Source organism: Atractosteus spatula, chromosome 17 (assembly GCF_055471065.1).
Source record: "Atractosteus spatula isolate fAtrSpa1 chromosome 17, fAtrSpa1.hap1, whole genome shotgun sequence".
Taxonomy (NCBI): Eukaryota; Metazoa; Chordata; class Actinopteri; order Semionotiformes; family Lepisosteidae; genus Atractosteus; species Atractosteus spatula.
Window position 1 is genome coordinate 5,019,972 of NC_142722.1, and position 19,440 is coordinate 5,039,411.

The window sequence follows — 19,440 nt, forward strand, 5'->3', positions numbered from 1 at the left end:
ACGAAAGGCACCCCACAGAACACACTCCTGAATTGTTGGTATAAAATAATATTTAAGGACCGAAATATAGAATTGCTTTTACAAGGGGGAATTAGTTTTTCAGAAACGTTCACTCTCCGCGGAAGAACAAGCTGTTTAATTCTGTTCTGTACCTTACTTTTTAATACATCCCCCAAGTAAAGCCATCAAGAGCCAGCCTTCTGCAACACCGAACACTGCAATTTTTTTTAACCTTGATCAAAAGAGCTACATGTTGGAGTCGGTGTGCACTCAAGTTATTTTAAACATGCTATTCATCATAAAAGATTATTAAAAAAAATAAGGCAGCCTGCTACTCTAATGTGTGATAGATAGAGGCAATTTTTTTTTTCCTTTCAAGCAAAAATAGCTGAGAAAAAGTAACACATTCTTCAGATGCAAAACCTAATGGCCCATCTGAACATTCACATGAGGACGTTCTTTCAGTTTTGAGCCTCTAATTACATTAGGCTCCATCCTGCTCCTACCCTGTGGACCTATTAGCGCGAGGTCTGGGAATTCCACTGGGCTTTTAATTTCCACTTCTGTCAATTCGAGTTAAGCAACTTCCCTAATTTATAGCGAAATTGCTTTCTCCTCTGCTTTAACAGACAGAAGCAAGCCCGCGTACACACAGTACATACAGCTCCACCGGCCTTGGAGCTACAAGATGCCTGGCGGCAAATTAAGGAATCCAGCGTGACCCAATGGGTTTTCTGAGAAAAAAAACGAGTCGTGTGTTATACCCACAGGGCAAAAAAAAAACAACAACTAACAAACAAGAAATCACCATTCTGTGCAATTGGATTACCATCAGGTCTGATAATGGGGTTGTGAGGATTTAAGAAACAGGAGCATGAGTGATAAACTGGCGCAGAAGAGCCTGGCAGGGGCAGAAATTAACAAAGGGTATTTAGTTCAATAAAATAATCTATACAAGCAAATATTTTTGAGAATTCTCTATCAAATCACTGTGAGAAAATAAATATGATACTCCCAAACTGTCACAAGAAATGTTTTCACTTCTTTCTGTCTATAAATATCTGCCCCCCAGATCTACTCTATACAGCATCAAAACCACCTTTCCTGAACAGCACAAGCCCTAGTGGTCTGCACCCCCAGACAGGCGTACTGCTCTTCTGTCTTCTGTTTTACCTTCACAGATCATCCATCCATTCATTCATTTTTTAACCACTTTATCCAGTACAGGGTCATGGGGCAGCCAAAGCCTAACCTGGCAAGTAACAAGGGGCACAAGGTGGGATACACCCTGGGGCAGGACGCCCGTGCATCGCAGCAGATCTGTCCATAAAGTTCTAACTCACTACAGACACTGTTCCAGCTGGAAAAAACACGTGCAGTACATCAGCTGCCTGAATAATGATGATGAACAAAACCTAAACCTTTCCTCGGTGCAGGCAGAAACTGAATTCTTATGTTAGCAACACCTGTATATTAGAATTCTTTAACCTCAGCCATGATCAGGATGAGACCCTGTTTTTCAGACAACGCCAGAGCCAAATCCTACATTGCAAACAATCCTTTGCTAAAGCTAACGCTGTAAAACCCCTTGTAGTTTAAACTTGGTCTTTCTCCTTGGGCTAACAGGGCTTTACTTTGCCTAACTTGTTCTTGTGGCACATGTATCACATTTAGGCTCGAAATCAGATGCTGCAATCCTCCTTTCTCTTAATCAAAGTGACATAAGAAAAATCAATGAGATTCTCGAGAGGGTATGATTTGAACGTTACACGCCACGTCTCCCTGGTCATGCTTATTTCACTCTCGTCTATCTTGCAGGCAAGGAGCTGCCAGTAACTGGTGGAGCTCTGGTGGATACACCAGCTGCCTGTGTAATTTGCATAGACATTTGAGGGCCTTTTCAGTGGGTCTGTAGAGAAGCAGGATCTTTGAAATGTTTGTGTCTTTTAGGTACTCAAGTTTATAAAAGACATCAAAGACAAAGTACAAGGATTCCCTCTAAAGGGGATAAAACAGTGTGGTAGAATATTTCATTGAAAGCTGGTGGGCGGAGGTGGCAGATACATTTAGAATAACCAACCATGAACCAGAGCTGTCTGTTGCCATGACTCTTGGAACAGCAGGGTATGGTGAAGACTGTGCACGCTCTCCTCCAAATCTCACACTGCAGGGCCAGCTGCTGTTCTTCACACTCAAGAGTCCCACAGAAAACTCAGGGGAACTGAGCTCAAATGGAGAACTGATGCGACTCCCACTATAAGACTGAGATCACTGTATTTGCCATATACAATTTCTTGTATTAGAAATTTGTCTTTTCGCATACCCCCAACTTGCTCTCCATGAGACACACAGACAGGGAGAGAAGCTGGGGGTCAGAGAGCACAGGGTCAGCCATTTATACCTCCCTTTGTCAGACCTCCCTTTATTCAAGCACTTACAGAAAACGGAAAGCAAAATGGTTCACCACAAATTCAAATGTGTGTAATTGCTACACTGCATGACGAACAGTAAACACGACTCTTCTCTTTTTGGCTAAAGCTGAGTGGGTGAGCTGCAACTCTTGAGATTCTCCAGTAAAGAAAACAAAAGCAGGTCTTAGAATTAAATATTATCTGTGAGCATGGTAAAAATGTTTTGATTCTCACAATGAGGCTGCTGGGGCCCAGGCCTCTCTCAAATATAGCAGGCTGTGAGTCTGAAAGTCATTCCAAGCGTTAAGCTGTTGAAAAACAACAGACAGTGTGGTTATTGGGTGAAAAGGAAAGAAGACAGAAGCAGAATGTTTTTATTAATGACGCAGATGAACCCAACAGGCCCACAGCCTGGGGAGTAATAGCCCAGCACAGGACCTAGAAGAACAATCTGCTCTGGTCCTCTTTCACAGAGGAATCTGACTCCCAGACTAAGAAGCGCAACAAATTGTTACCACCCAGACCTGAAATTTGGGTCCAAGAAGAAAAATAAAATATTTTTTATATAGAATAAAGCACAGATTTTGGGGGAAAATTGATATCTTACAGTATAATATACAGTATGATATATTACATTTTTCTAATAAAATTCGGTGCTTCATTCTCGTGAAACCTGGGTTAACCGGTCAACATATTCAAGGAAAGTATTAATTGACTGACGTAACGAATTCTAAGTAGGTCAATAGCGTCCGTCTGTAAAGATGCAGCAGCTCCTGGCAGCTGAGCGCCTGAGGCTGAGACGAGGCTCTTTTGCACCGTGCGAAGGCGTTCTTCAACCGCGCCGATCCTGCGCGAGCACACGACCTCCCTGCCTTTCATCTCCAGGGAGATCGCAGCGGCTCCCCGAGACCCATCTTCCGAAATCAGGCCCACCCTGCTCCGGCGCCTCTTCCATCCCATTACGGAGAAGCTAATGGCCACGGCTCAGAAAATAGCTGCGGAGGTGCCACTGGGAAAATTGTCGTAATTGTACAAGTGCAAGAAACATTCTCTCAGTCAGACGCCCAGAAGAACCTAGCATTTAGGTTTAGAGCAATACCAAGCAAACCAATCTACAGTAGATCACATACAAAAGACACAGTACAAAATAAGTCCATTCAGAACAATGCTTTAAGCTGTGTAATATCTGTGTTTTGCGATGGTGCTCATATACTTGGGATTTGTGGGACAGTACACTTACATACAATATGTACACCCAAATGAAGAAGGCTCCACGGCCGAAATGTTGTCTTTTCAGCATGGAATAAACCCATTATTTGTTCCTTTGCAGCCTACGCATGCTGACGCAACTACCCACCTGAACTGCTACAATATGTACAGTCCATTAACCTATTTCAACACATCCTAAGTAATATTTAGCATTAGATCTGATGCTTCCATACTTTGTTACATTTGAGGAGATTCATTAATTCACTTGCTGTTTTTGGTCTTCTTTTACACCGAGTTCTCTGGGAAGGCAGCCCAAGTGCTGCCTCATTACCCATGTGACTCTACACCTATCCCCCTTGCACTGCCTGTGGCGCCTGACCAGATTTCTCTCGCTTTTGTGACGACGTACACCCAGGCAAACCTTTTGAGGGGGGAGACAGGCTAGAAGCCGCAGGAGCCATATTCCCTCGGAGGAAACGGCTGGAACTCAGCAGCCAGGGCTGAACCCTGAGACGACCTGCAGAGCTGACTGTCTCTCCCAACCGGGGACGCGGCTCTAAGGCGCTCTGCGTTTTCTACACTTCAAAACACCTCCGCTGCCTTCATCCAGGCTATCGGCGCAATGCTGAAGGACAGCAGCCATGGTGAAAAAGGGCCAGGAAGCAGCATCAGTCGGTTTTGCTGTCATAAACAAGACAGATATGCTTTAATATCTACCAAGTCAGAAGCATCTGGAAATGCTTCTGTGTTGTGTGCCACACATAGCCTATGGCGTTAGTCTGCTGAACACTGCTGTGACAGATCTTCATCTCCAGAGAGCACAGGGACAAGCTCTGCGATACGGAGCAGAGTTGTCATGACCAACTGTAAACTTCACACCCAATGAACCTACTTCAAGGCCAGCCAGCTCTGCTGCTAAAGCGCAGAGTGGAGGATAGAGAAGTAGAACTGCAGGTATCGTACTCCAGAAGCGTTGGGCAAATACCCCTGATCCATGAAAATGCCCCACATTTCGGAAGCACCGGCATTCCTCCGAGGAGCAGGTGTGCTCGCAGGTGATCGACCCATGAGGAAGTCTGTCCTGGGCTAGTGGTGAAACAATCCCAGTTGCTTGCAGTGTAACAAATTCTTGTTGCCGTGTCAAACAGCAGGGACACGAGAGTTGACCTTTAAGACCACTTGGCCATCAGAGAGCTGGAGAGATTTGATTGACAAGGAAAACACAAGTTCTCTGTGTCTGGAGCAAAGAGAAGAGCACACAATAAATGGCACAAGAAAACAGGACTGCGATAATCCTGCGTTCAATATGTTTGACCTTTAGTGTATAGAAACCATGGGGGCAGATGACAAGCCACAGGCTTTTCACCTTATGGTCTTGATTCACATCCAGTTCCGGGGAATTTCTGAAACAGGCTGGTGCTTAAGGCCAGATATTTCTGCAGTTTTTGAGGAGTGAAGTTTTTTTTTTTAGATTTGAAAATGAAATTGCAACCAGGACTTGCAATTTAGAATTCCTTTTCCATGAAGCGGCGCGGATGGGACATAATCCTACAGCGACGGGCGATCGCTGCCGGTGTTTTTAGAAAATCAAACTTCACGGCTGCAGTGCTGTTCACTGGGGACCTCAGATGACAAAGCCAGGCTGCATGAAATGAGCAGCGACAGGAAAACTGTATGTCCTGGTCAGACAGCACCAAACACCACAAATCAAAAGACTGCCCATTGGCTGAGGAATCGGTAACTTCTACAGGTGACCAAATTACTGCCAGGGTGCATACTGACTGACCATGAGGACATGACGCGAGTTATGGAGACTCCCTACTTCTTCCTTTCAATCTCTGTGCCCCAGCTCAGCCTGTCACCTCAGTCCATCTGACTCCGTTGTCTCCGCTGAGTCCTTACTTACAGAATTAACCAGTGAAACTTGGTATTGTATTATTTGCATTAACAGCGCCATGATTTTTGTCTACTTCTACCATGACAAAATCACAGCGCTTACACAGAACAATCAGCATCCCTTGAACAGCAAGCCAAAAGCAAACCAGACTGACTGGCCACCGAGACGGGCCCATCGATGGCCGATTACGTAGATAGGAGGCCTTTGTAAGATGGAGGCACTGCCCAGTGAGAGAAAACACTACCGCTATCTCTTTGAGAAACGCAACTTTTCAATTCCCCCAGTTAAACTGAAGCCACATCAAAAACACTTGACGGACAAGGCCCCCAGCTGATCGCCTTACCTCGGCCAGGGGGACGATCCCTGTCAGCTCTCTCTGACTGACGTAGACGTGGGAAGCTGCCTCCACAGGCACGATGCTGTCGCCGGGATACTCCACCTGCCAGGTGACCGTCTGCGTGGACCGCAAGCTGATGAAGTTATCGATTTCGAAATCCACCTGCAGTACCTCGTAGGAGGCACTATCCACTCTGGAAAGAGACAAGTTCACAGGGGGACAGTGAGAGAGCTGGACTATTAAACAGCCCTCACGCAACCGTCTTCTGACAGTGGCTGCACGCCTATCAAGAGACAAAGTGTCTATTAAACGAAAATATGGAAATGAGATGAGTTTTATTTGGACAGTAAAAAGCTTTGACAGGCATCCTTGTTTTGTCTTTATTACTCTTTAACAACTCAAATGGCAAACCCACATGTTTAGAGAAACTAATATTTCAAAAAATAACAAGTGTCGATATATATATATTGGAAAACATTTTATATATATTGGAATCATCATTTCATCTCAGAGGAGTTAAATGTATCCAGTTGGAAAAAAAGAAAACCTTCAATTGTTCAATAAGAGCTTTCTGTCTGAAATGGAACTGCCACCAGAGCCTCTGATTGAGACTGATGTTTAATCTGCCCTGTGGGTGACAAAATCTAACAGGTCGCAATGATCCCTGACCTTCAAGATTGGGGCAGCCTTGACATTTGCCCCAGACAGCTCGTATCCCTGCGGGCTGAAGATTCTTAGAACATAACCAGGTTTCATTACAGCTCATGTACTGGATGTCCTGCCTACTCGTCTGCTCGCTCATTCGCTCACTAATTTAAGGAAATGAAATGAGTAAAAGGCTTCTCGCTGTTTTGGAGGGGATCAAAAAATGTCATTTTGTTGGGAAGAAACTGTCACGATTGTAGTCCCTCCCCCTTAAGGGAGCTCCAGCTCTTTCACTTTTGAGTCGATTTTGTGCACCTGCTCCCGGTTCCTGCCTCCCTATAAGAGCCAGACGCACACTCTGTTCCGGGCTCTGCATTGGTTCCTGTACCAAGCGAGTCCGGGATCTGAGCGTCTGGTCCCGTTCCCCCTTTTTCCCCCGACCCTCCACCAGATCCCGCTCCGGTTTTTAATCCTGTTTGTCCTCGTCTTGGATGGACCTCCCTGCTTTGGAACTTTTGCCTTCCTCTTGGATTTCCCTTTGGACTCTGTTTTGGATTGTTTGCCCTGGATTCACCCCCCTGAACACCTGCGCACCATGGACACGCCCCCTGTTTTCATTCCCTACTTCCGCATGCTTTTTTCCCCGTGTTTTCCTCACTCTACCCCGGATTGTATAGTCTGCATAGGGTCCGGAAAGAATGCTTTCGTGACAGAAACATCCACAGGAGCTATCGCCTAAGCCTACAGCTTCTGCAGCATTTGACTGCCCTGCGATGTCCAGGATCAAACATTTAAAGAGCGCAAGTAAGTAACTCAGTCCTGACCTGACACTTAACCGCCAGCAGCGCTCTTTTTAAGCCGGTTCAAAATAAGAGAGATTTGCAGGCAAGGTGTCAGACTGGGGTGAGTCGGGGGTTTTCTTGCAATCAGGCCTGTCCTTGTTACACGCAGCATGGGTAAGTGATGAAAACACAGCAGTGGGAGGAAGAAAAACAGTCAAAGGTCCAGGGAGCAGTGGAGATGACAGACCAGCTCATACCTACATCTGTAATCTAGTCAAAATAACTGTGATCAAGCTGTAAACCAAAGCAATAGCCAGTAATCATATTCCTGGTGCCAACTGACTCATAACTCTCTACTGCTCAATAGGCAAGAGGTTTTAAGACTGAAGAAAACCAGACACCACATATTTGTGAAGAGGCTACAAGCACTACTACTAATTTATCAAAGCTTTTATCCAAAGAGACTCACATTTGCACCCACTTATACAGCTGAAATATTTTACAGGAACAATTCAGATGAAGTACCTCAGACAAGGAGTGACTCACCTGGGTTTTGAACCCCCAACCTTCCAGTTACGAGTCCAGAAATCGCTGGGAATTGTCTGTTCTATATCGACCCCTTCTCTTTTGCTTGTTAATTGTGCTTTTGTCAGACAGCATGTCAATGCTGTGCCATCCTGTCCCTGCTCACTCCAATTCTATAGTCCTTCCTGCATCAGACACTATTTACAACACTCAAGGGAGGCCTCTAAGTGTCCCTGAAGAGCAGGCATGTTTGAGCAATTCTCAAGACTCAAAGCTTCACCGTTCCCTTTGGGATTTTAAAACAAACATCTAACAAATTGAAAGGAGAATTACAGTTATGTTATTGCTAAAATACATTGTTCCCAATGTGTCCTGTGGGATATATACAGTACCTTAACAGGATGAAGCACAGACTCCGTGAATTTCACATGCTGGCTTTAAACTGACTTGGTTTATTGCTATGCCTGTGTAACACAGTGCCAATGAGTTGGAGTTATTCATCCAGTAATCTTTAAAATCAGATTAGACAACCTGAAAATGCCAGCATTATGAAAACCTATTTAGGGATTAACAGATACATGATGTTTTACACTGTGTGTAATTATTAATAATAATAATAATAATAATGAAATATACATCCGTTTTTTAACCACTTATCCCAATTGAAAATCACAGGGGAGCCAGAGCCTAACCCAGCAAGCTATGGGAGCAAGGCAGGCTATACCCTGGAGGGGACGCCAGTCCATGGCAGGACACACACGGACACGCACACACTCACACCAGGGCCAATCTTCCCAGAAGCCAACTGACCTCTATGCTATGTTTTGGAGTGTGTGAGGAAACCAGAGCATCTAGAGGATGGGGAGAACATACAAGCTCCACACAGATATCAGCACAGGCATGTGCCAGAATTGACCCCAGAGCTTCAGCGCTGCCAGGCAGCAATGATAAACACTGTGCCACCATACCACCCCAAAATGAAATACAGACCATTTTTATTCTTTTCATTTTGTAAGACTTAATTGATCTTTGTTTACCAAGACATCCCCTCTGAAAAAAAAACAGGATGTGATATTCATTATTTTTATTGTCATAGTTCATTTCAAAGTAAGTTAAGGCATCGTTATAAGGAAGAACAAAAATATTTATTGGGAGCAGCAAATTGCTGAAAACTACTTTATTATAAGGTCTCCGTCATTAAACACATCCTGCTTACACAAACCTCTCAGTGCATGTTTTATCTCCCGTTGACGTGCTGTAATGCAGTGTTTTAATTTGATGGCCTTCAGTGGAGTAGGATTACAAGAGAGAGGCTATTATTTCACACCGCCTGTCTCACGGGGAGCAGCTAACAGACCACATCTAGCCTTGTTAAACTAACGGGTACTGTAGAAACAGAATTAGGTGCAGTAATACTGCCTAAGTAGATTACTGCACCAGGGCAGATTAGAAAAGTTATTTAGTATAAAGGGACAGATATTACCATCTGTGACTGCAGCAGATGCTGAAATGCAAGTTTAAATTCTTCATGTGGTGATTCATTGGATTAAAGAGTTAATATATACAGAAAGTGGCTAAGTACCGTGGCTCAGCTTAAATGACACTGAGCCTTTTTTTAAAGGGTTTTTTTAAGGTTTGTATTCATCAGTCAGTACAACACCAGATTCTGCTATGCAAATGTGCGGATTTTCCATTATAGCTCTAAATGTATAAGCTGGGGCCTTTAAGTAGGTTAATTGGAACAAGTTTTAAACACCTCCCAACCTAAAGAAGTTTTAATTTGCCCTGAGCACTGGCTGACCCTCCAGCAGGCCCCTTGAGTCACAAGTCGAATAACGGGCCTGGATGACTGAATTAAGACAGCGAGCTGGGGATGCCAGCGGTCTTTGAGATACTGTAACTCTAGTGAAAGATCTTCAGCTCCAAGACTGCATTTTTCAAGCAGGAGGCTTCATTCCCCTAGAAATTTATGATAATGTGTGGTTAAACGTGGGGAAGCCAAGCTGAGCTAAGAGACATAAGAATAGCTGAAACGGCAATTTTAGATTTTTAGAATAGAAAATTATACAACGGTTCTAAATTACAAACATTCCAAACTCCAAACCACGCAGTGCCACAGCTCCTTGCTGTGAATATGTAAATATGCTGAATGTATATTATTATTTTCCTTTTAAAACATCTACAAAATGCCAAAGTGAAAAACTGCCAAATTACACTTCTTTCAGACTTGGCTTTGAACGTGCTGGGCCTACCGAAGACAAGTTTTCTTCAAGCATCCCAATACATGTTATGAAGGCAGGAGAGGAACCGTATGTTGTAATATGGTTCGCCTCTTCTGATCCTGCCCTGAAATTCACACATCCTAAACTTTCTGTTGACTAATAACTAATTAAAAGAAGCTTGTTAGCACATGCTAACAATACAGAGAAAACCTCAAACTTTCCTGAGCTTGCCCAAAATGTCACGATCGTCATCGCTCCTCTTAAGCGCGCTCCAACCCTTTCGTATTTTAGTTTATTACGTGCACCTGCCCCCTGTTTTGCCTGTTATTATTTAAGCCCGGCACTCCCGCTATTCCTGGCTCAGCATTAGGAGATGGACGCCCGGAAGCCCGCCTACCAGCAGGTCAAGGAGAGACCCGATGGCATCGGCTTCAGAACAGCGTCCTGACCATCTGATTCTGGGGCTCGGAGCACCTGACTTCGTTACCCTGTTTTTAACACCCTGTTCTTGCTCTGGATACCATTCTGGATTTTAACTTTGTCTGTCTTGGATGGTTCTCCAAGCACCTGGACCTTGGACTGCGCTCCAGATTTCCCCCTTGGAATGTTTGGATTTGTTTGCCTGCGCCAAACCCTCCAAGCTCCGGATAACCGTCATCACGCCCCCCTGTCTGTCATCCCGTCCTGATCCTCTTCGTGTTTTCTCTGTTGTCCTTCTCCAGTTACTTCCGGATTATACTGTCTTCATAGGGTCCTAACTACGCACATCACGGGAGCCTGGACTGGCTCCCGTTATAGAAAAGTTTGCCTGAAAGTTTGATTCTGGATTTCCTCCTTGTGTGCTTTTTAAAGGGTGAAAAATCACGCCATAGTGGAAATCATAGAACGACAGGAAGGGCGCAGCTAGCTGAAATACATGAGCTCTCAGAGCAGATGTCTACGAGGGATGTAACAATGTAGGTGTTTTAGGAGTAAAAAACAAGCCCCCTGCTACCAAGGCTGAGAAGTTGTTTTGTAATCCTGTCTAAATTAAGCCTCTGTATGGCAAGAGTAGTTTTGTAGTTTTGCATAATGTGTTTATGAACCAAAAACTGTAGCACTGATTTCTCTGGGGGAGAGTCGAGCTCTTGCTGAACAAGATTTTTGCAGAACTGTTTTGCTGTGTGGCATGGCTGACACTGTCAGATGAACAAATACTGTCACAGATACCCAGCGAATTTCCTTCTGCTTAACTCTCAGTTCTATGCAAAATATGTTTAATAGTTTGGGTCACATTTTAGTGAATGCATCGAGAAATAGAGTAGTTATACTTTATCATTTGGTGTTTGCTGGCTGAGGAAAGGATAGGCTTCACTTGCAAGGAATGAGCGAGGGAGGCAGTCACAAAGGTGAAGTTGAAGCAAAGGGAGGTGAAAGAAAGGATGCAGACAAAGGGGCTCAGCATAGGAGATATCTCTACGTAATGAAGCTGAAGTGCGATTACAATTTGTCCTCCTTCCAAGCTTCTATTGATCAAATTTAACAAAATATTAGTTCAGATATAAAACATAAAGAATGCCCAAAACAGTCAAACATTTTTTTTGTCCCAGAATAAAGTCTAGAGAAGTCTTTGTTATCATTTTCTCAAGGGTTGTGCCCCTTGGCTGAGAATGTCATGTTTCTTAAAAAAAGAAAAAAGAAGCAAGCTGTCACTGAGCTCGTGAAGGTAAAGTTTGTTTTTTACAGACTGATCAACAATATTTTGTTGTTTTTTTTTATTTCATAAGCTATCCTCTGAGAATGGAGCTTCTGGGGCCAGCCAACCCCCCCCAAACCCCTGATTTCTGAGGAGTACCAGACTGTTGATTCAAGCAAAGTCTTCTCTGTGGTATCTGAAAGAGTGGTGAGGAGAAAGACTTGCACCCACAGAGGTTCTCTCTGAACAAGCCCTTCGTAAGGCAAGATTCTGCTCTGGGCTATTTCAGGGGGAAGTGGAAACAAGTTTCAAGAAGAATGAAGGAATCTAGATACCCCAGCCCTAAGCTGGCAAGGGGATTTCGAAAGACAGGACAGACACTCCCAGATGTTTGTCACCTGGATTGCTGTGACACACCTGGTAGACCTCTATATTTGTCTTCCAGGGCTGATGTACAATGGACTTCCACTCAATATAAAAAAACATTAAAAAAACACTCCCTAGATGAGAAAAAAATACTTTTAGCCTGCCAAGTGATTATTGATAGAGCAACTGTATGTCCAGGTTTGTAGTTAACAAAAAAAATGTTTTGAATAAAAACTTATTAGGGTCTTTTTGTTTGCCATTTTCGTTACACATAAAAGGCTGCTCTCCATTACTTGAATGAATAACACAGCCCTAAACTGTCCCATCTTGGCAGGCGGAACAATTTTTTTAACATTAAAAAGCAAATTAAAACTGCATTAAGGATTAATTAAGGCTTGCACTAGGGAGCTGAAGCAAAGCAGATGCTATCTTCAGTTGCAGGCAGTTCTAATCATTACAAAGCAGACTGACAGCCATGTAAGCAGCCCCAAAGAGTCTGATAGGGACTGTTGATGGGTTTGGCTCATCCCCTTGTTGAACTCTTGATGTAACAGCCTTACTGACAGACACGAATCCTTACTAAATCTGTTTTTTGTTCTCTGAGCATAATTTCCCAGGCTTTATATAACATCGTCTGTTTTGGAACGATGTCTCTCTTTCCTTCTAAAATAAACAATTTACTTATTAAGACCAAGTTCCAAAATTGACTCAGTACTGACTACAATACTGAATGCCTAATTGACTCCAGTATTTCATTGAGGCAGAATGCCTTGTTGGTTGATTAAATGGGTGGCAAAGTCACATGGCATTTTGTGCTGCTTCCATACAGGTTCCTGGTTTTAATATACTGTAGGACCATTTCCGCCCTCCTCCTAGACACATGCTGGCTAATTGGTTAATTAGCGTCTCTAAATTGTTTCTAAATTATGTCTGTGTGCCCTGCGAAGGACTGGTGTCCTGATCGGTGTACAGTATTACCTTCCACCCGTTCTTCTGAAACAGCTACCCGGGAACAAGCTACCAAGAACAAGAAGCCACAGTAACACCTGGAACAAGAAGCTAACTTCTGGATTAAGATGCTGACAGATGGCTGACAAATTGACACAGCATAAACCCCGTTGAACCTTCTATGTTTTCTTTTGCCGTCATTCTGTGTTGCTATTTCGGCTCAGGATCTTAGATTCACTAGTGCAACACTGCCAGGGAATGAGTAAGAGGCAACACAGGATGAGAAAGATCTCAATATGAGCATGCCCTGCACTACCAGTGTACAGCGGAGAGGCTATTAGCTCCCTCAATTTTTACCCGAAGCATGCTGTGCACTGCGAGTGTATAACGTCTCATTTTTGGAGAAGAAGTTTAATGCCAAGTTCCTAGTGAGACACTCCTTTGTGATATCCACTGACAGCACCTCCGAAAATACCCTGGCTTTAGCTCTGCTCAGGTCATGTTTTCTGATGCAAATGGTCCATAACCTGCAGTGAAAAGTCAGAGATACCATCTTCACACATTTACCAGCATCATAATGGGCACTGAGGGCTTCATTCTCCCCTGCAGAACTGGCATTTTCTAACACATTAGAGCCCCATTTTCTGTTCCTGTTTCTTCAGATTCAACAGCGCACTTAACAGACGGACTTGATCGCATTCCCAGAATCAGTAAGGATTGTGATCACCAAGGACTTCTGCTCCTACATGGCTAATATACAGCTAAGGTCATGCCAGCCTGTAGAACATTGTCTACCTTCTTCTCAATTCCCATGCACTTATTTAAAAATAAAATACTGAATGGGGGGGGTGAGAACTGATGATCAGCCGTGTTCAAACAAGGTTTCCCTGTTTACCAACTGTCTGCGCCAAAGCTTATCATGGGTCAAGGGATACGAGGGCAAATCAAGAGGGCAGGAACTGGGAAGGAATTGAACTCGCAAGAGGCAAGTACATCGCGTGTGAATTACGTATATCCAGATGTTGAACAAAGTCTTGGTTGAGAAGACTATCCACTCTGACTTTGAGTGTCGTGAGTATGGTGTAGCCTCCCTCAGCAGTGACATCTTTCCTCTGTCTGTTTGCTCTCATCTCAGTCGCTGTGCTCTCAATACCCAACACTGCAATTATTCACACGATCGTGATGGATATTGCCTGTGTTGCCTGAGATTGTGTGAAAAAAGCTAATATTGAACACATGTTCTGTACGTTCTGTACATTCATCAAAAAGACTTTGTCTTAGGCAACAAGGCCCTGTTCCTAGTGGGTGGACCTTGGGATCAAGGTCCACCCAGTAGATGAAGATGACTTCATTGATGAAGATGACTTCAGACGGGGCGGAGCGGTGGCTCTGTGGCTAAGGAACTGTGCCTCTGGCTGGAAGGTTGCTGGTTCAAATCCCGCAGCTGGCAGAGGAATCCTACTCCGTTGGGCTCCTGAGCAAGGCCCTTAACCCCAACTGCTCCAGGGGCGCTGACCCCCAGCTTTTCTCCCTGTCTGTGTGTCTCAGGGAGAGCAAGCTGGGGTATGTGAAAAAACAAATTCCTAATGCAAGAAATTGTATAGGGCTAATAAAGTGATGTTATGTTAGGACTTCTGGGAAGTTAAAGGAATCTGCCCGACACTTCCCAGAAAGCGCTATAGTTCACAGAAAAACACAGAACAGAGGGTGGCTAGACCCTCCCCCTGCAGGGGGAGCCTTCATTCTGAAGCACAGGCCTCAGCCGTCACTTAATATGCTGAGCACTGGGCTGGCAGGCAGTCGGCAAGCCACAGAGCCGAGGTCGTACTCAGCGGACCGTACGCAGAGACACAGAGCTGTCACGGCATCCAGCCCCCGTGTCTGAGCTCCACGTCACACTAACGGCACGTCAGTCCCAGCGAGCCTCCAGCTTGCGCAAAAGCATCTTCAAACCTGAGGGCAGACTCCACAGCGCCTGTCAGCCTCTCTGAAGCCTCCAGACGCTCTGTTTGCTTGACAGTATCAGGCTGATATTTTTCAGTCAACGGAGGGAAAAGGTTCTCATTCTAGGAAGGCCTCCTTGGCGTTTTTCGGGAAGAAGGCCGCAAGGCGTGACTCCTTGTTTGGGATTGGTTGCGCGTTTGGATTTCTGTTACAGACAAGACGGCCGACCAGGAAATGCTTCAAAAGTTCCAGCACAAGTAAACTCTGAATTTAGTTGTCCTGCGGTGCGTCCTGTCCAAAGACACAGTCCTGTGAACGGGACGGCTCAACCCTTGGGAAAAAAGAATTGTCCACAGCAAGGACAATCTCGCCTATGGCTACAGGACAATGATAATCCTGTTGCAACTTTGATGCATTGTGGAAAACCTTCCGGAAAGGCAGTTGTCACATTTTCCTGATGATTTAAAAGTATGCTCTCAAATCCAGATGCTGTGTGAAATGCACGTGGATCTAATGAAATCAGAAATATTTCATTCAGTTTTTTTCCATTATTATTAGTATTAGCAGTAGCGTGTTTAGGATAAAATTTCCCAGTATGCATCCCAGGAAAGATTAAAGCAGTGTCCTTGAGAGCCAACTGGTGTTGATTCCTATGACAAATTGCATGGTGCACTGAACATTTTAATAGGATTTTGAAGTAGCTGGGGATCATGAGGCGTCTTTCCACCGAGCTTCCTGGTTCTAACAGAAAGCATTCTAAAAAGCGAGAGTATATAATTTCCTTGTGTGCAGACGATAAGCATTGTCAAATCCCTTAACGAACCAACAATAAGAATCATCATCATACTGCGCTTAGGTATCGAGCTGTTACAAATTAAGGGACGCAAGAGAAGCAGAAATGTTTACCTTGAAGGGAGGGAAAAACATCTATGATATAATGTTGATTAAAACATCATTTGTTGTTAAATGGTTGTTGAAAGTCATGAACATCAAAATTATAGAACTAGTTTTAATTTAAGGGGGGGAGGGGGATTTTGGTAGGATAGGTCACCCAAATCCCGAGGGGATTTAGGCTGGACACTAGAGTAATATCACGGTTCATACAAACAGCCATAGGATCCTTAATGACCAAGCAGACTGGACCTCAGTTTAACATCCCATCTGAAGAAGGGCAGCTCCTGTAAAACAGTGTCTCTGGTCACCATATTGGAACACGGGTTTGAGAAGGTTACACAGCGCCACTTAGTGGTCTTCCAGCACCACTTACAGCAGCAACCTGGTTTTCCTAAGATGCCCCCACTGCCTGGTGTGAGATCTGACAAGACCTGGCTATATAGTAGAAATGCCGCTGTTAGGTTTGTTGCTTCAGCCCTGCACTGAGCCTTTTCCTATAAGTGCTGCACACTGGTTAAGCATTAATCTTTCTGTCTGATAAATCCATCCCAAATGCGCTTCATTAAAAACAAAATTAAAGGTTCAACAATTTCCATAACCAGGGCAGTCTGATCCATCAATCTTCCCAACCGAACGCCACCATGGGTGAAATCAGTTATTTGCCCTCGTTTCTTCTGCAGGGTTCTGAAGACCACAGTCAAAAGGCACAGACAGGATCTGGGGCTACAGCAGCACTGGAGAATGTCACTGTGTGTCTTAACCTAACTCCCGACATTCACCAGTGTGCTTTATTTATGAACCAGGGGGCACAGATTTGCTAGGAATAGCACGCAGGGAAAAAAAAATGACAGAGCCAGACCAATTACAGTACATCAATTACGATGAGATGATTCTGTCTACCGGTAGAGCAGAAAATTATCGTATTGTGTCAGCGTGCAAAATATTGCTGAAGTGCAGAGTGTGCACATGGCTCAGTCCTCTTCTAAAACTATTGGATGGATGGTGAATGGTTATGGATCCGGTGTCCTAATGAAAATGTGCACTGCTCTGGTGACAGGAAGTCAAGCACTTCAGAACACAAGGTCAACCCCGATTCAAACAAGGTCTCATTGCCCATTGAAATGTTTTGCATGGGAAATGCATAACCTACAGCTGCATTATTCCACACAGCTGTACCACAGACGGCTTTACTGTACTGTGGTTTCACACAGTAGGTGCTACAGTCAGTTTCCCACATGGCTCCATGCAGGATGATGTGGTAGCAGTGCTCAGGGCACAGGACCAGAGCACCAGGGCTGTGGGTTCACTCCTGTCTGCTGGCTGTACTTGTCGATATCGTGAGCAAAGCACGTCACTCAGTTTGCTACAGTGAAACACCCAGCTGTGTAAATAATAGTCATTTTGGATAAATGCATCAGCCAAAAACTATTGATAATACTAAGAAGAATTAATGACCCACAGATAACCAGGAACTGTCTTTATCACAGCAAGTATCATAATTTATTTAACAGGAAACAGTTCTGGATTTTTTTTACTGTCTGCATGTTATACTTCAGGTATAATAATATTTATTATACTATTAATTAAAATTAAATAATTTAATATACTGTAGATGGTTAAGGTAACATTTGCCAAACTCTCAAAACCAAACTGAGGGATTGTCCATTAAGGAGGGCGGCTGGGTTTGTAATGTGTCAGATCATTCACTTTTAATGTCTTTATCAGCTGCAGAAGACACAGCAATGTCAAAGTCCTTCTCCTCCGCAGAAGGCTTCCTGTGTAAATAACCCTGTCAGAAAGAAAGCCACTCTGAGCCTGGTAAGGGAATCTGCACAGTGATTTGTCTCTGATAATACAGTACGTATTTAAAAAAAAAGTATTCCAGCAACACAATGCTGAGGTTCTGTTGATTTCATTTTATGGAAAATGTTATTCTGCTTGTTGATTCTGCTGAATGAAGTCCATGTTAGGGCTACTCCAAAGGGCTGAATGTAATGGAATGTTCTTGTCACGCTCGTAAACCCCTCCTCTTAACCCCTTCCTTGTTTTCAACTGATCTCCTGCACCTGCCTCCGGTTCCTGCCCCCTGTCCTATAAAAGCCAGGTGTTCCTGCCAATCTGGGCTCAGCTTTGGAAGATGGACACCCGGAAGCCCACCTACCCGCGAGTCCAGGAGTGGCTTCACCACGGCGTCCTGACCATCTGGGTCCGGGATCAGGGAGCGTCTGGTCCCGTTACCCCCTTTTTTATTCCCCCGACTCTCCGCCGGATCCCACTCCGGTTTTTAACTCCGTCAGGATGGATCACCCGGTCTTGGACATTTGCTTCACTCCTGGATTTGCCTCGGATTCCCTCAGACTGTTTGCCTCGGCCACACCTCCCCCGAACACCAGCGCACCTTGACCACGCCCCCTCTTTTCCTACCAGCCCCCTTGCATGTCTCTTTTCCCCGGGTTTTCTTCACTCCCCCCCCGGATTGTGTTGTCTGCATAGGGTCCTGAAAGAACGCTTCGTGACACTCTCTGCCTGCTGCTGGTACTGTATGTCTTTCTCTGTAGGACCTGTCGGGCTGATTCTCAGACATGTCAGGGAGACTCATTCTGACAGCTCCCCCTGCTCCGTACCAAACACCTGCAGGCTCCCTGGTGCCACACATCCGACTGCATCCTCACGGACTCCGGAGGAGGGAGACAGAAACTAAACGACTCGACTGCAAGAAACAAAAGCGACTTGGGCGCAAAGGACAAAGGGGTCTCGGCTCTAAAAGTTATCGGCTTCAAAGCCAACACAATTCCCAAAGCTCCGAGCCCCAGTCCGAATTCACACTGGGCTTTGGGCTTCATTTTTGGGCTTCCCATTGTCGATGAGCACAGGTTAATCCCACAGGGAAAAGGAAACAGAGAAATACTCTACAATTTAGGCTGCAATTCAGATGCAGAGAAACTTTATTTACCTTTCCGAAGGGAATTTACCTGCTTCCACTCATGTGCTAATGACGTCTCCGTTAGACAGAACCCTGGGGCCTCTGGACCTCGTTTGCAAAGAGTTAAGGCATCAGAGATGCAGCTCAGAAGCCTAAACGGCAAAACATACCATACACCACAACACCTCCACAGGAAGTGGCCAGAAATAAAATCGAGACACAGAAGGGGAAAAGGGAGAAAAAAAACAGGACAGGGAAGATAAGACAATATGCTGTCTCCTTTTCAAACCACTTGCAGAGGGCAAGGAGATACAATCTGTACATCAGGCTGGCAATAACTCAACACACTCCCACCCCTACCATCGCACAGCCTGTGATATTCATTGAAACACTGGTAAATGGTACAAATCAAAAGCCAGATTAGAAGAAGAAGACAGTCGTGCTGCAGAGCAGGGAGTGACGCCTCTTCCTGTTTCAAAAGGAAAGATTAACGATACTGATGAGACCTGGTGGTCTTGCTCAGCATGCAGGTGTTTGCTCCAGCTCATCCTTCATTCACAAAGTGATCTGCTGCACATGAGTGTCACGATCGGCATCCCTCTTCTTAAAGGGCTCTCCGACCCTTTCGTATCTTAGTTGATTATGTGCACCTGCCACCTGTT

At 44.6% G+C, this 19,440-nt stretch overlaps 1 protein-coding gene across 1 annotated transcript in view; it reads right to left on the reverse strand.

The window, feature by feature from the left end:
* Positions 1–18,713, reverse strand: part of LOC148818888 (transmembrane protein 132C) — a 68,501-nt gene extending 49,788 nt beyond the window's left edge. The window contains exons 1-4 of the mRNA XM_088935936.1: positions 18,461–18,713; positions 18,017–18,057; positions 6,109–6,137; positions 5,861–6,047 (exon numbers count right to left, since the gene is read on the reverse strand). Of these exons, the coding sequence (XP_088792062.1) occupies positions 5,861–6,047; positions 6,109–6,137; positions 18,017–18,057; positions 18,461–18,713 (510 nt within the window). The remainder of the gene's footprint in view (positions 1–5,860; positions 6,048–6,108; positions 6,138–18,016; positions 18,058–18,460) is intronic.
* Between the last annotated feature and the right edge of the window lie 727 nt (positions 18,714–19,440).